The sequence below is a fragment of the Pagrus pagrus genome (genome assembly GCF_965226575.1).
Source record: "Pagrus pagrus genome assembly, chromosome: 6".
NCBI classification, from domain to species: domain Eukaryota; kingdom Metazoa; phylum Chordata; class Actinopteri; order Spariformes; family Sparidae; genus Pagrus; species Pagrus pagrus.
In genome coordinates this window covers 30,002,691-30,017,763 of record NC_140190.1, presented here as the reverse complement: position 1 = coordinate 30,017,763, position 15,073 = coordinate 30,002,691, and the positions used below count along the sequence as shown (strand labels likewise).

Sequence of the window (15,073 nt, the reverse complement as noted above, 5' to 3'; positions counted from 1 at the left end):
TGTTTCATGCTGTGACATTCTACTGAATGCGGTAAAAATGCTGTGAAATAGACCTTTCTCCCGGTGAACATTTTTGATTGTGATAGTGGGAAAACGACCGGTGTAACCAATCAAATCAATGATGGCTCCTTTCCATTTAGGTACATCAATAAGGCATGCTAGTGAGCCAGCATGCAATCCAAGCACTCAGATACTGACACACTTCATTGCATGGCCTATATATGTAAATTTGTTTAAAATATTTGACCAATGTATTTACATCACATTTCCGTTCAATGTATATTTTGCCTTCAGGCGTCCATAAACAGTTTCACTGTCCTTGTGCGATATCATGTGCATTTTAAGTTTCCTACATGCAGAGGTGACAATGAGAAACTACTTTCCCCACTGAATTTCTGCAATGTTGGCTGATAAGATAAAAGATTGTTTCTCGCAGGGTGACAATTGGAGGGCAGGCAGGACTGCGATAGAACAGAGCGGACTACCTGAATAGCTGATGAACAGGCTTAACAATATGTGAAGCTGTGGGGGGAGTCACGGAGAGGACAGAGGGGGTCGTGGAGGAAAGAACGGTGACAGAATGTGTGTGGTGCATGATAAACAGAGCGGTGAGGGGTCGATGGGCAACAGAATCAGGTCTCATACCGGTACTCAGAGGATTTAATGTAGGAATTTCCATTTAGAAGCCTGTCGAGGTCTGCTGCTCACTCACTCTGTTTGCTGTCTGTATGAGTGTACACAGAGCTGGATATGTCTGCTGTCTCTCAGTGTGTAGGTCATGATTAGTGTGACTGTGTGTGTGTGTGTGTGTGTGTACAGTAGCTAGATGTTTGCTCTGTCACATGCAACGATTTCTGCCTGACAGTGGCAGTGTGTGTTGACACAGAGGTAGTGGCGTAAGATTCTGAATTACCATCTTTTTTGCCTCTGTCATGTTCACATCTTTGATTTCTTTGTTCTTATTATTTTCATTGTCTATTTTAATGTTTTGTCACAGCTTTTTTGCATACTCTGTTCTTTCCTGTGGGTTAAAAAAATCCTACCTATGCCAACGCTTTATCCACACTGTTTTCTTGGCAGATTTTTGAGGATTTCAGGTGTGTTGGAAGTGCCAGGTATGCCTTACTTTGTCTCTTGTCCCTTGTTTATTTTTCTTTTTTTGGTTTAGATTAAGTAATGAAAGTGATTTACATTTTGTATTATGAGAACTGGCATTACTGTTTAAGTAGTAGTACAAACCCTTACCATCACCTGGTACCAGTTAACCTGTTCACCTGTGGAATGTTCTAAACAGGTGTTTTTGGAGATTTCCACAACTTTCCCAGTCTTTTGTTGCTCCTGTCTCAACTTGTTTAAAATGTGTTGCTGGTATCAAACTCACAATAAGCATATATTTTATAAAAACAATGAAGTTGATGAGGTAAAACATTTAACATATTATCGTTGAAATGTTTCCAGTTGAGTACACTGTATGTCAAAAAATGTTTCACAACTTTTTTTTCTGTTGTAATCTTTACATAGGACCTTATTTTCTGTGTTTTATGTAGTGTATGATTTGCATCTGTTGCTTGTGGACTGTCTCGTATCAGATGTCAGTTAAAAAGCTTTTATTCAAATAAGTCAATTAAAGAAGCTGAGAAGTGAGACTTAAGGACAAGGAGGCAAAAAATAAGTGCCTTCCTGTAGTTTACTATTATTACTTTTAAATATTCTGAGATAGGAATAATAACTTCTGGCAGTTGTATCCCACAACTGTCTATCATCATGTGTACTTTGATTCACAACCTGACGTAGACACTCATTAAGAGGACGGTGCTGTCTTGGCAGAGGTGTGTGCTTTATCAAATCAAATCAAATCAATTCTATTTATATAGCCCAAAATCACAATCACATTGCCTCAGTGGGCTTTACAATCTGTACAGTGAACGAGATCCTCTGTCCTTAGACCCTCGATTTGAGTGAGGAAAAACCTTGCCGTATTGAGAAATAAAACCTTTTTAACGGGGGAAAAAAAAATCCCTCTCCCAGGACAGACAGACATGCAATAGGTGTTGCTTGTACAGAGCCGAACAACAGAATGTTGTTAAAGAATAAAACCTTCATATGTGTCTGTCACTCTGCAGCTGCACACACTGTTCATGTACTTTGACATGACAGCAAGCATCCATTAATGTATACAAACTCCAGCATACATTAATATATATATATATTCAAACTACTCACTGGAGTTTGGTCCAGACATCTTGGTCTCCAGCTCCTGGATCTGTTTAACCAGCAGTGAGATGTGCTGCAGCAGGTCTTTGTTCTGCAGCAGCAGCTGGTGGACTCGAGCCTGGGCCTCCAGCCGAGCCGTGGCCTCCGCACTCAGCTGGTCCTTCAACAGGTGGACCTATACAACAAAACATGGAGTGATAGGAACAGAAGCTCAGTGTAGTGCTTACAAACACTTTACCATGCTCATAATATTGGCAGTGTTAACCTCACTGAATGATTCTACAAACACACAGATACAGCACACAACACGCCACTTAAAGGCCGGGCAGACCTAATGTGATTGTCAGGAGTGAATGATGTTTGCTTCAAATATTTGAGTACCAATAACATCAAAAAACGGACTACAGTAGGCTTCTTATAGACCATTGCACACAAAAGCCAGATGTCAGTCCTTTCAGTAGTCCATTCAATATGTGAGAATTATTTGTTTTTGCTGTATGAGGAAATAGGGAAGAAGAAGTTTCTGAGCTGTGTAGTAAGTAAGACTGACTGCTGATTCAAATGAGCGGATGATGATAATATTAATATATATATATATATATATATATTTATATATATATATATATGTAGATATATAGATATATATATAGATATTCTGGTTCTAGATAAGAGTTAATGACTGAAGACAAATGAGACAAAAATAAAAAAAAAGTCAGAACAAAGAGGTTGAATTTCAGCTCACAAGAACAAACATTTTGGCTTCAATGAAACATTTTTCCTGGCAAATGTGCAGAAGTACTATTGCACCTATCAACAGCCATTATTCAATAAATGCAGCAACAGTTTAGGCCTTTACCTAATATCTCAATTAATCAGGAGATGATTAATCAGGAGGCTTTCAGATGTGGCTGACTCAGCACAGCAGGTGGCAGTAACTGATCCATCACACAGTATTTTTACTGCCTGGTAATCAAATCAATGTCAAGAAAGTACAGAAAACCTGCGTGAGTGTTTTTCCAGTTGGAGGGAAACGGATCAATCAGCAACACTCAGGTGAGGATGTGTGAAGAAAAACAACTCACAGTCAGAGAAGCACAAGCAGAGCTGCTGATTGTTCATGAGACTGAAGCTCAAGTTTGATTATCAATAAACGGACACACGTATAATGTCCAGCATCGAGCGGAAGCAGTTTAAAGTTTCATCAGGGTTTTTACCGGAATCAGACAGAAGTGTAATGCTTTTTAGGACATTTTAAAAGATAACTTTTAAGCATTGCACAGAAGTATTACGATACAGTATGTAGTTTATATGTGGTGTTGTGCAGAGGTTGTTGTTCTATGTAGAAATATTATGTTATTAGAGTGAGTTATGTTTATCTACATTTTGCCAGCTGGCAAGTGAAAGTAGAGTAAAGTACTAGGTTCAAATATTTGTAACAACTGCATACTGGACTTTTATGTAGAAAAGTTTGGCTCATTTTGACAAAAAAACAAAATTAAAAGACAGATGAATGACATTAAATGTGCTTGTGGCAATTTAGACCTCAGAAATTCAAATGTAAGACCTAATATTGATAAAAATCAAATTTCAGACATTTGAAGAACCTGCAGACATCCTGCACATACTTACCTCCCGCCTAGATACATCTATAAATGCCAGCTGTACAACATATTTTGACTTGAGCTCAAACATAAGTTGACTGACAGAAATATAATTTTCAATTTAAATAAACAATTACTTTTCAGCTATAAGCAGGGTCATTGGGATGAGTATATATCTTACATTTCTTCTACATATCTTCTCATGAGTTGAGGTTGCCATTGTTTAAGCACAATTGTCAAAAAATGTTTCTAGTGTGTTTGCAATTGTGTATTATTTATTTATTGAGTGCCTTTTGAGGGATGTTTAATTTGTGATGATGTGATTCAATTTTCTCTTCCAGAAGTCAATTAAAGGCACCTTGACCTGTTTTAATGTCATTGTAAAATTAAATTAGATTTTGACTGTAATCAATCCCCAATTTGCATTTGAATTTCTCACATCGGGCTCTTGAAATGTCCTTTTTCAGACAAAATTATTTTTTAATTAATCAGGAAAATAATCAGCAGAGTAACTGATAAATGCCGCCACCAAGGAGGCCATGTTTTCACTTGTGTCCGTCTGTTGGTTTTCTGGTTTGTCAGCAGTATTACAGAAAAACTTCTGAACGCATTTCCACCAAACTTAGATAGTGGATGTGTCTCAGCCCAGAATAGACCACATTAACTTCTGGTACGGATCCGGATGAAAGGACGGAACCAGGATTTTTTTTCCCACTTTCAACATTTCAGACAAGGTGTTTTTTTTTTACTGCTTTTTTGTAATTTCTATAGGGAATAGTGCATGGATCTTACCCCAGACATATTAAGGTGGTTGGTATCTATAAATGAGCACAAAAGAGGTAGTTTTATATCTTTCTATTATATTTTTATGACAGGAGTTGCAGTGGCTGCTGGGACCCTCATCTGCTGCAGTCAGCAAGTTCATGGCACAGACTCTATTTCAATCTCTGCAAGGTAAAAACATCCATTACACCCTGCAATCATTTATATAAAAGAAGAGAAAGACACCGTTCATTTAGTGTACATATGTCCAAATATACACACGCACAAACACACACCGTTATAAGCTTTTGTAGTAGGAATGACTCCCCGTTTTTACTTCAAAGTACCCTCCAAATCAAATGTTAGTGGCCCTGCCTCGTGCCGTTTTCAGCTGCCTCTCCTCCTGACCACATAATTGCTTTCAACAATTTCAAAGGAGAAATTCTCAAGGTTTCAAATCACAGGAGCAGTTCAGAAGAATCCCGGTGTGCTGAAAGAGCCCACTCACTAATGATTTTCTGACAGGAGACGATGTGTAGCTCTCAATAGTCTGATGAAGCTTGAACCCTGGGGTTTGACCACCGTCCAGCAGGACTTCTAATGGCAGCTGTCTCAAATGCAGCGAGGTTATATAGTGCGTAGCATGTTTTTATCCAATTACACTACATACTGTACTTTATAAACTTCAAATATTCAATCCAGAAGTGCTCTTCATGTTTTTTCTAATGGCTTCTTGGTAAATGTTAAATGGACTTTCATTTCAACACTGCTTTTTCCAGCCTGCTGACAGTCACATTCACCCATTCAATCACACATTTCACACATATGGCAGAGGCTGCCATGCAAGGTGCCAACCTGGTAATCAGGAGCAATTTGTGGTTCAGTATCTTGCTCAAGGATACTTCGACATGTAGCCAGGGGAGTCAGGGAATCGAACGAGCGACCTTACGATTACTGGCCGACCTACTCCGCCTCCTGAGCCACAGCCTCTCCCTTCTTCTCAGTAAATCATTTCATATTCTGATTTGATCATACAAATAGCTTCACTGAGTGCGACTGAACAGGTGCCCATTACATTTTGACGAAGGGAGTTGGTGTGAAGGACTGACATGAGCAGCGGTGTATTTTCAGAGCCACAAAAGCTCACAAGCTACAAAACAAACTCAAGGCTGCTTCAGCATTCTGACACTGCTCCAGAAAGTCCTTCAGTGTTTCATATTTATTTAACGCTTCAATCAGTGCTGTATCTAACTATGTAGCACAGGCTCTTTGGTTTAACACATATTCCCATTTTTAATGTCCCCCATTTTATTGCTGTGCATGTTGTGTATTGTATGCTTCTGTTGCATGTTTTAATGAGAACTTGACAACGTCGCCTAATGATGTCCTCATTATAATGAGATCTCTAATAAAATTAATATTCTCTTTTTATTATTCCTCTGTATGTTGAAAAACTAGACTGTTGAATATCAATGGTATTTTAACAATGCTTATTAATGTACGCTGTCTCTTTTAAAGGAACAGTTCAACAGAAAATGACAATTTAGTCATTAACTACTCGCCCCCATGCCAACAGAAAGTCCAGTGTTTCACAGTCCACAAAACATTTTTGGAGCTTCACAGCTAAACTGTGTTGAAACAACTGAAGTATTTGTTGTGAAATTTTTTTAAAACATAATAAGAACGTAAAGTAAAGTAAAACATAAAATGGCTCCAAACAGCTCTGACGTCATAAAAGTCTAAGGAAACCCAGAGAGCCCAAATGGATTTGGAAAGACATTTACACCCTTTTTAAAGTCAAACTCTTCACTGAAGCTGCTTTTCTAGAAGCGGTAGCATGTTCTCCATCTGAATTCAAGCTTGTGTTCCCACTTGAGACTAACACCTTCAGTTTAGCAGCTACAATGAAGGTTTCTCAAGAAATGGAATCATAAAGTAAATAATAAATAATCTTTTTTTAAAATCAATTTGGGATCTCACGACCTTTTGGAGACTTTGATTATGCAGGACGAGCTGTGCGGAGCAATTTTTATAATTTTTTTTAGAAACAACTCCCCGTCTACTTCAGTTGTTTAGAAGCGCCAGAAATGTTTTGAGGACTAAGAAACTTCACTTCATTTTCCATCATTATGACTTAGTTAACCAGACAAAAAGTGAATTCATGTCTTCGATTTGAATTTTGCTTGTACTTAGAAGTAAATTTGATTCTGACTTATGCTAGATTACATATCAAATGAAAATTTGAATATTTATTTTGATTGTAGATTAACCTCTTCATTATCTTATTGTGGAGAGATTTAATATTTAAATAAATTGTCTGTTTAACTGAAAAATGCCTCTCATCCATTTCCAGGTGGTATTCATACTGCTTTTGTCGTGCAAACTAGAACATATTTGGCAGAGTGACTAAAATAATTTCTATCTAGTCGCTTTTTAATGCACTAATCAATGAATTGACTAAATTTACTCTCCTTACTTTAAATCAAAATATATAAGTGGTTTAAATTCAAGTATACATCAACATTATTGAACTGAATATGAAAAAAAATCAATACTAAATACTACGAAAACAACCTCTTCTTCTAACCTCTGATAAAGCTTCTGTTCTTAAAACAAGCTGATCACTCAGACTTGTATTAGGCCTCTTCCATCTCTCCTCCCTCACTGCTTCCCCCCTTTCTCCTGTTCTTTCTTCGACATAACGCCTGTTCTCATCAAACTCATCAGTCCCTCCACACTCTAATAAGGAACCACTGGGGCAGAGAGAGACAAGATGAAGTCAAAATTCACAGCCTCCATCCCGAGGCCTCCGGTACCTCCTCCACCTCAGCTTCATCCTCTCCCGCAAGACAGAAAAACAAAATGCCGAGGAAGACAGTCATCCGCTTCCATTATCCTTGCACTTAGCAACAAATAGAGGTGAATCCAGATTTTGTTCGGTCAGGTCGCCTCTGCAGCCCTCATTTGTAAAGACTGACACCCTGATGATGACTTTAGTGGTGTAATTTACAGCTGACAGGTTCCCATCTTGAGCTGTGGAGGAGAGCAGCTTGACTCGACATATGCTGCCCTGCTGACAACTCTAATAGCACATCAGCCACTCCGGCATGGTTTATACTGAGGCCTTGGGAGCAAGTGTCACATTTGTCCTGATGCCGTCCATGTTAAATGTCGTACTGAGCTGCACTGGCTGGTAAAAGAATACTGAACAATCCCATGACTACACAGAAGCTAACAATGCAAAAAAGCGGGGAAAAAACTTTGTCTTTTAAAAGTCAGACCGTGGCTTTGTGTCTACATTTCTGATCAAAAAGAGCAAAACATCTCATTCTGATGCAGCCACAAAAGGTTACATTTGGTTTTATCTTGCTATTTACCAGACCCAGTTTCTGTGGGAACAGAGACTGTACAGATAAAAAAATAAAGAATGAATGAAAGAGATGATAAGCCTGAAGCTGGATCTCTCTGACAGTGGCTGTGCCTGTCTATTCACACAAAAATACAATATTCAATGTGGAAATTAAAAAAACTTTTCTGCAGCTTATATTTTGATCCTTACAAATCAAATGACAAAATATATAGTATGTCCACACCTTCAAGGAAAGACATAGAGTGGCTGTTCACATTTGGTATCAACATCAGTTGAATTAACAAGAAGGCCTTAATAGACAGCGTTTCACAAAGTTTATTAAGTTCCTCTTAACCCCACAACACACAAAACTGAGCGTTCTTTTAGAGTCTGGGGACTTTTATATTAACAGGTTGCCTTTCTAGGTTATGGTTTACTGCCATTTTGGTTGTTTGTGCAAGAAGCTTGGGAAGATCTATATTTATTATTGTTGTTAAGCCGCGAGCTATGGAGGACGGCAGCAAAGGAGGAAGTCAGCTGATGTATTATTAAAGAGCAACAATGTCCGCAGATAGAGGAGGAGCTTATTTACCAAAACCATGATCTTTTCCTCCACCTAGCCAAGAGGTTTTAGTGCCTAAACCTTACCAAACTGTGACCATTTCACAATGCTAACCAGGTGCTGATGAAGGTCCTGTATACCCATCAGTGGTATTCTCCAATGTTCATATATGTCATTTTGGGAGTCATTAGCAATTGATTCAGTCACGTAGGTATGATGACGTGTTGAAACAAGTTACAGTTACAGATGAGTTGAATGCTCATTTCCCTACATACACTTTTAGCTTCTTGGGACTATAACGTTGAACAAAGCACACCAACTCTGAATGTTAGCTGTGGTCTGCAAGAGCAAAACAAATAGTACAGGTGTTGAGACATTGGTTTGAAGAGTGACATATTACATCAAGATATATGAAAATGTCTTCACCCCAACAGAAATATATACCCAATGGAAAATAATCCTTTAGTAGAAACGTAACTACAAGTAAAAGTACATTAATTAGGGCTGTCAAAGTTAATTACGTGTTTACACAATTTCCTCTTAATGTCATACATTTTTTGACGTGTGATAAACTCATGCACGTTATGACTCTCGGCCCGCCTCGTAGTTTGGGAAATCAGGAAGCAATGCAGCAGTAATGTTGTGGTTGGAAAGCAAAAACAAACCTTCTTGAGCAGAAATGGATAAAGAAAAGGCTCTTTGAATGGCAGGTTCAGCTTCAAAGCCCTGCCAGATGGTTCTCTCCACAAAAACAGAGTTATTTGCATCTACTGTAGATGTGAACTGAGCTACCACTGGAGTGCGTTGAGCCTCAAATACCACTTGCTGGCAAAGTACACAGCTGATGCAGAGAGCCCTTCTCCACCTCACTAATGGGTGGCTACAGCTTATAGGCCAATTAAGCTTGTGTAGTTAATCTTTACAAGTGTAAAGTTGGACACTGCAGTGTGTTGATACCACTGATGTTATGTCCTTTCCGCATATTTAGTCCTCAATGCGAACAAAACCAAATTCAGGTTATTCTCAAGAGCCAGAGATATTGCAGACAGGATACAGTATTGAAAGGCTTTCTGAATACAAATATTTGGGTATCTGGTTGAATCAGAAACTCACATTTAAATTTCATATTAACACACTTGTTAGCAAGCTAAGACAAAAAATGGGTTATTTATACAGAAACAGAACTACTTTCCCCATGTTCTGTAGGAAACGGATCAGTGAAGCTGTCTTTTATCTGTCCTGGATTATGGTGATGTTATCTACAGACATGCCTCTGTCTCTACTCTTACTCCACTAGACTGGATTTATCACTCAGCCCTCGGATTCATTACTGGTGACTGTTATTCCACTCATCATTGTATTCTGTGTGAAAAAGTTGGATGAGCACCTTTAACAGTAAGACGTGACAGCCATTGGTTTCTGTTCCTTTTTAATCAGCTCTTTATTAAACTGGTCACAGAGTCACTATAATATACACTATAATGCTCCAAGTTCCCCGGGTAAACACTACATATGGGCAAACTGCTTTCAGTTTCGGGCTTCCATACACTTGGAACATTTTACAACGTACATTCAAACTTGATACAGTCATACCTATAGGTCAGTTTAAGACTTTGATTACAAACTACTCAGCATTTGAATGTAACAGTTTTTAACTACGTGCTGTCCTGTATAGTTGTCTGCCATTTATCTTTTATGCACATCGTTTTAATTGTGTTTTGTCATGTTCCTTTGCTGCAGTTTCTCATCTTTTTTTCCCGTCTTATTTTTATTCTGTCATATTTCTTCTATCTGTTATCATTTTTATGTACCCGTTCTGTTTACTCACTCTGTGATGTAATGTTATCACATTTTTGCACCTATTCTGTTTTTTTATTTGTGCTCTTGACATCATTGAAAATGACGGCTTGCCCTTAATGATTTTTTTGAGATTTAAATAAAGGTTGAATTGAATTAATGAATATTTTTTGAGCATACATTACCTTTGAGGTTATTCAGGAGAACATTCCCGACAGTATTTGTCATTGTTTTGGATTATTACAATAATAATAAACATACATTTGCATAAGACACGCATGTTTGTCCACTCCCATGTTGATTAGAGCATTAAAAACTTAAAAATATCCCTTTGAGGTACATTAAGAACAGATTAAAAATGTGTGATTAATTTGTGATTAATTGCGAGTTACCTATGGACATTATGTGATTAATTGCGATTAAATATTTTAATCGATTGACAGTCCTAATATTAATATATTTTATCATGTGTTCGAGTAGAATGTATGCATAATAATGTTCAAACACCATGCCTATGAGTTTGATCCATCTTCTCTGCCAGAAAACAGAAAGTTTCTAGTCTGCAGGTAAAGGAGAGATACAGGTCTTTCATAACACTAGTAATGATAATGTATTGCCCTATTCTGACCTTAACAGGGTTTTGTGAAAATCCAATCTATATCTATATCAAGATATATTTCTGCATCACCACTGTGGAGGAAATATATCCCTTTGATGCTGTTATAACTTCATTTTCCACATTATCTAATTAATTTTCCATGGAGGTATACATCAGTGCTGCGGCAGCTTTGTAGCCAGACAAACATAATTTAATTCCCCTGTATCACACAATTTCAGGGCTAATGCACAATATGCCTATTCATATAATGACTATGTAATCAAGTCATTAAAAATACGGGATAGATGGAAAATTGGTTTAATCATGGAGAAAAACACAAGGGCTGCATAAAAGAGAGACTGGCCTCAGTTTTTTTGCTCCTGTCTGCAGGGGAGAACTTCGGACAGGTTAAATAAATACATTTAATAAATAAGATTTAAGTGTAAATGCAAAGGGAACAAGGACACAGTCAACCAGCCTGTCAGACAGCATGACAATCCCCTTTTAGACCACAATTCACCAACAATAATATGTCGATATTCCCGTTAAAACTCTATGAGAGAAGATCTAAAACCACTTACCAAAAGTGGAGCCAAGACAAAGAACCAATTAAAAAGGTGCTCCACTTGTGTTGCACTGTGGTCATCCCTTGGTAGAAAAACCTGCTGCTAGCCAATGTTTTCTGCCCTCTTATCTGAGCGTTGTGAAATTGAAGGAGCTTCAAGCAACTCAAATGACTCTTTAATGCTCTAATTAGGCAGCAGCATCTCTCTTCCATTTTATTGCTTTCTTTGTTCAAAACTGGTCCCCAGAACAGAAGAGCGCCTGAGGACAGTTTTCATCCTCCCTACTCCTTTTCTCTTAACGGTTTGACAGTGTCGCTGGCTAGTTTCCTTCCATGTTGTCAGTTCTTTACAATGCAAAAGCTATCTTTATTTAACTTATTTCAACAAAACAAACACAACTTAAAGTATTTTCACACAGCTCTCTGTTTTTCTTCGTTCTCTTTTCTAAAAGACAACTGTCTGTGAGCTTGAACTGTATGTTTCCTAATCAAAATACCCCAACAGACTGCTTCATTATTCTAAAAGTTATGTTGTTTTTAGACTTCAGAATGCAGAAATGATCCATTATCACTAAAACAGCAAATAGCACTTGGTACTTCATATGGAGATAAAATGAAGCAATAACAAAAAATCAGGTCCTTGTGGATTACCTCCTAATCTTGTAAAAATTGGAAGATAAGGCTGTTTAAATGACACCATTTTCCTTTCACACAAAACTGAAAAACAGTGACTCTCCCGCCCGTAGTGTAAGGGGATTATGACTGTTGGTTGTGCGTTGTGACTCCACAGGGCTGGCTGCTGAGGATGTACTCTTCACACAGGATTACCATCATTGCATTCCCTGCCCACGCCACGTCCCTTTCATGTGGAAGTGTTTGAAACCTCTCCAACACTGGTTGCTCTGGTTTTATCTCCCTTTTTGGAGGAGTAAAGTGAAGGAGGAAATGATCATTTTGCAGGTGCAATGATAAGGAAGCCATTAGACATGCACTTAACACTTGTCATGTGGCGAGAGAGTGCTCGAAGAAATGAGAGAGGAGCAGATCCAAGCAATAGTGTAGGGGAAAGGAATGGAGTGATTCATAATGAATGTGCAAAGACAAACAGAAGCAAATAGAAGGATGGAATGAAGATGTGTATTAGCAAAGAAAAAAGAAAGGAAGGAAAAATAAAGGACAGACCGATGAATTAAAAGAGAAAGAGGGAAGGAAGGTGTGGAAGGCAGGAGAAAAGGATGAAACGTTGGAAAGAGGACAGGAGAAAATAGGGTAGACATAACTAAAAGGAGGAAGAAATGGATATGGTCGGAGGGGAAGTATCCAATAAACATAAGTAGAAGTAAGTAAGGATTGTAAGGGAGTAAATGAAGGACAGATCATTAACCAAGCTCAGAGGAGACAGACACAGAGAGAGGTCAAATTTCATAAAGCTTCCACTCGTCCATGAGTGAGCTCTGATTAGCATTGGCCAGCTTGCTAATTTACTTCCATTCACTGTGACCTCTGCTCCAGCTCTGCAGCGGGGTTCAACATAATGAAGATTGTCCCAGTTGCCAGGTTAGGCCACAAAGTCACCAGCACTTTCATCAACACATGGGATGATAACAAAAATGATAACTACTTCATCCTTTTAAGTTATTTCTGCCATAGTACGCAGGGACGACAAACAATGCTGCCATCATTCAACATCACTTAGAAAGGAAGAAAAGGGATTCAACTTCCAATTATTAATCTGCTGAGTTTCATCATGAGTAATCTATCATTCAGTTTGCAGGCTTTTTAACGCGGTGTGGGAGTGTCCTTACAGAGTCGTTAAGGACACGTGTGAGCTCTGAGTTTCAGAGTCGTTAGGGCCACTTGTGGGTCGTTGACCCAACCGGCCCTCATGTGGGTTGCTAGGGCTAGGTGAGCCCAGGTGTGAATGGTTGTTAAGCTGTCTGGGGAGGGAACTCTGTACCGACACTCCCACAAAGAGTTTAAGCCTGCAAACTCCCCTCCAGTTAGTTAGAACTGAAGAAGCCTCTTGGATGAGAGGTGAAACGTCTTCAAGAAACTGAAACAAGTTCAGTTGCCTACGATACAGCACTTAGAATCCCTATTTCCTGTGTATCCCTGGGAGATGTAAGGGCAATTTAAATCCTGGACACGAATGGCAGAATCTGGCACTAAAAAAGAAAATGACTACTGTATATAGAGAGGTAATTTCAGCACAACTGTCGATTGTCTATTGCAGAAGAAAATGATGACATGAATCATATCATAAAATCGTATCATAAACAGGTTTGGATTTCATGAAAATCGTATAACATTAAGTAAAAAAACAAATCAGTCTGTTTATCACTGCTGTGTGTTGTTGCGTTGGCACTGACATTATTATGGCAGCGCTGCACTCAAACCTGAGAACTGTGAAAAATCAGCTGGGGCCTGCTGTTTCAGACAATCAAAAACAAGAGTGGCTTTTACAGAACTAAGACGGATTCTTTGTGATCCTGTGAGACGTTTCCAACAAATAGTTTCACTTGAAAAGACAGAGAAGTAAAGCTAGAACAATTATTTTCTGGTGTCAAACTGAGGCAAAGACACCAGGGAAGGCCCTGTTGTTTTGAATGAGAAATAAAGTTTGGAAGACTCAACACTAAAACACACACAAATTAAGATGTACAGACATGCACACACATTTTACGAGTGTGCCAGCCATGTAATCCTTCTCTTCCTCCATGTCTTCACCCACAGTGTGCAGAACTAATCAGCTTGTTACTTTCAACTGTTTGACCTTCAGTGGTGGAATAAGCTCACCCTCATTACAGCTGCTTAGAAGTAGCCTCGGGCAAGTTAGTTTAGTTTAGTGTGAGGGGGAGTTTGTCAAAGAAGTAGGGGAGAGAAAGAGGGGGACTACAGATATTTGTTTCTGGCTTTTTGTGCACATAAAGATACAGTTTCATTCTCTCTCCTAATAAACACTTGATCTTTAACTGATCCTCTTGAAAATCACTTACAACTTCAAGAAAAACTTGTGCCTGTCCGTGTATGTGTGTGTGTTTGTGCATGTGTGTACATAGACACACAAACATGTAATAAAATAATGAATAATAATGAGTCTGAATGTTCATGTACGCTTGGATGTTACAAAATGAACGAAAAAAAGGGCCATGGTCCAAACTACAGCTGCTGTAGATTGCAATCATAAAATAAATTGTCTTTAACTAATTTTAAGCAATGAATTCATTTGATTTGAGAAATAAAAAGAAAAGAAACCCTTGAAACAAATTTACAAGTATTTAACCCCAAAGTGTTACTTCAAACCACTAATCTGTTGTCTTGTTTTGTTTTGTTTTAATTAAGTAATCATTGTGTAGAAATAAGAGATAGAGAACACAAACCAGAAGTTCCCGGAGGCCAAAGTCACATCTTCAAATATCTCGTTTTGACCAATCAATGCGTAAAGATATCTATGTTCTCACTCCCTACGCGCTACTTAACTCTCTAGTGTCACTTTTGCAAAAAAATTAGGTCTTGTAACCATCTATCATTTTTTTCTTCTTCTTTCTTATCACATTCGGAACCATCGGTTTAGGTGCCTTTTCAGAACCAGGCCTACTCTGAAACTCTCGACCAGGCACACTGG

At 38.4% G+C, this 15,073-nt stretch overlaps 1 protein-coding gene across 2 annotated transcripts in view; it reads right to left on the bottom strand.

Moving 5' to 3' along the window:
* LOC311258878 (carboxyl-terminal PDZ ligand of neuronal nitric oxide synthase protein-like) overlaps positions 1–15,073 on the bottom strand; it is a 218,275-nt gene that overhangs the window by 35,002 nt on the left and 168,200 nt on the right. For both annotated transcript variants that reach the window (XM_084355548.1, XM_084355549.1), the window contains exon 9: positions 2,224–2,389. In XM_084355548.1, coding sequence (XP_084211674.1) covers positions 2,224–2,389 — 166 coding nt within the window. The remainder of the gene's footprint in view (positions 1–2,223; positions 2,390–15,073) is intronic.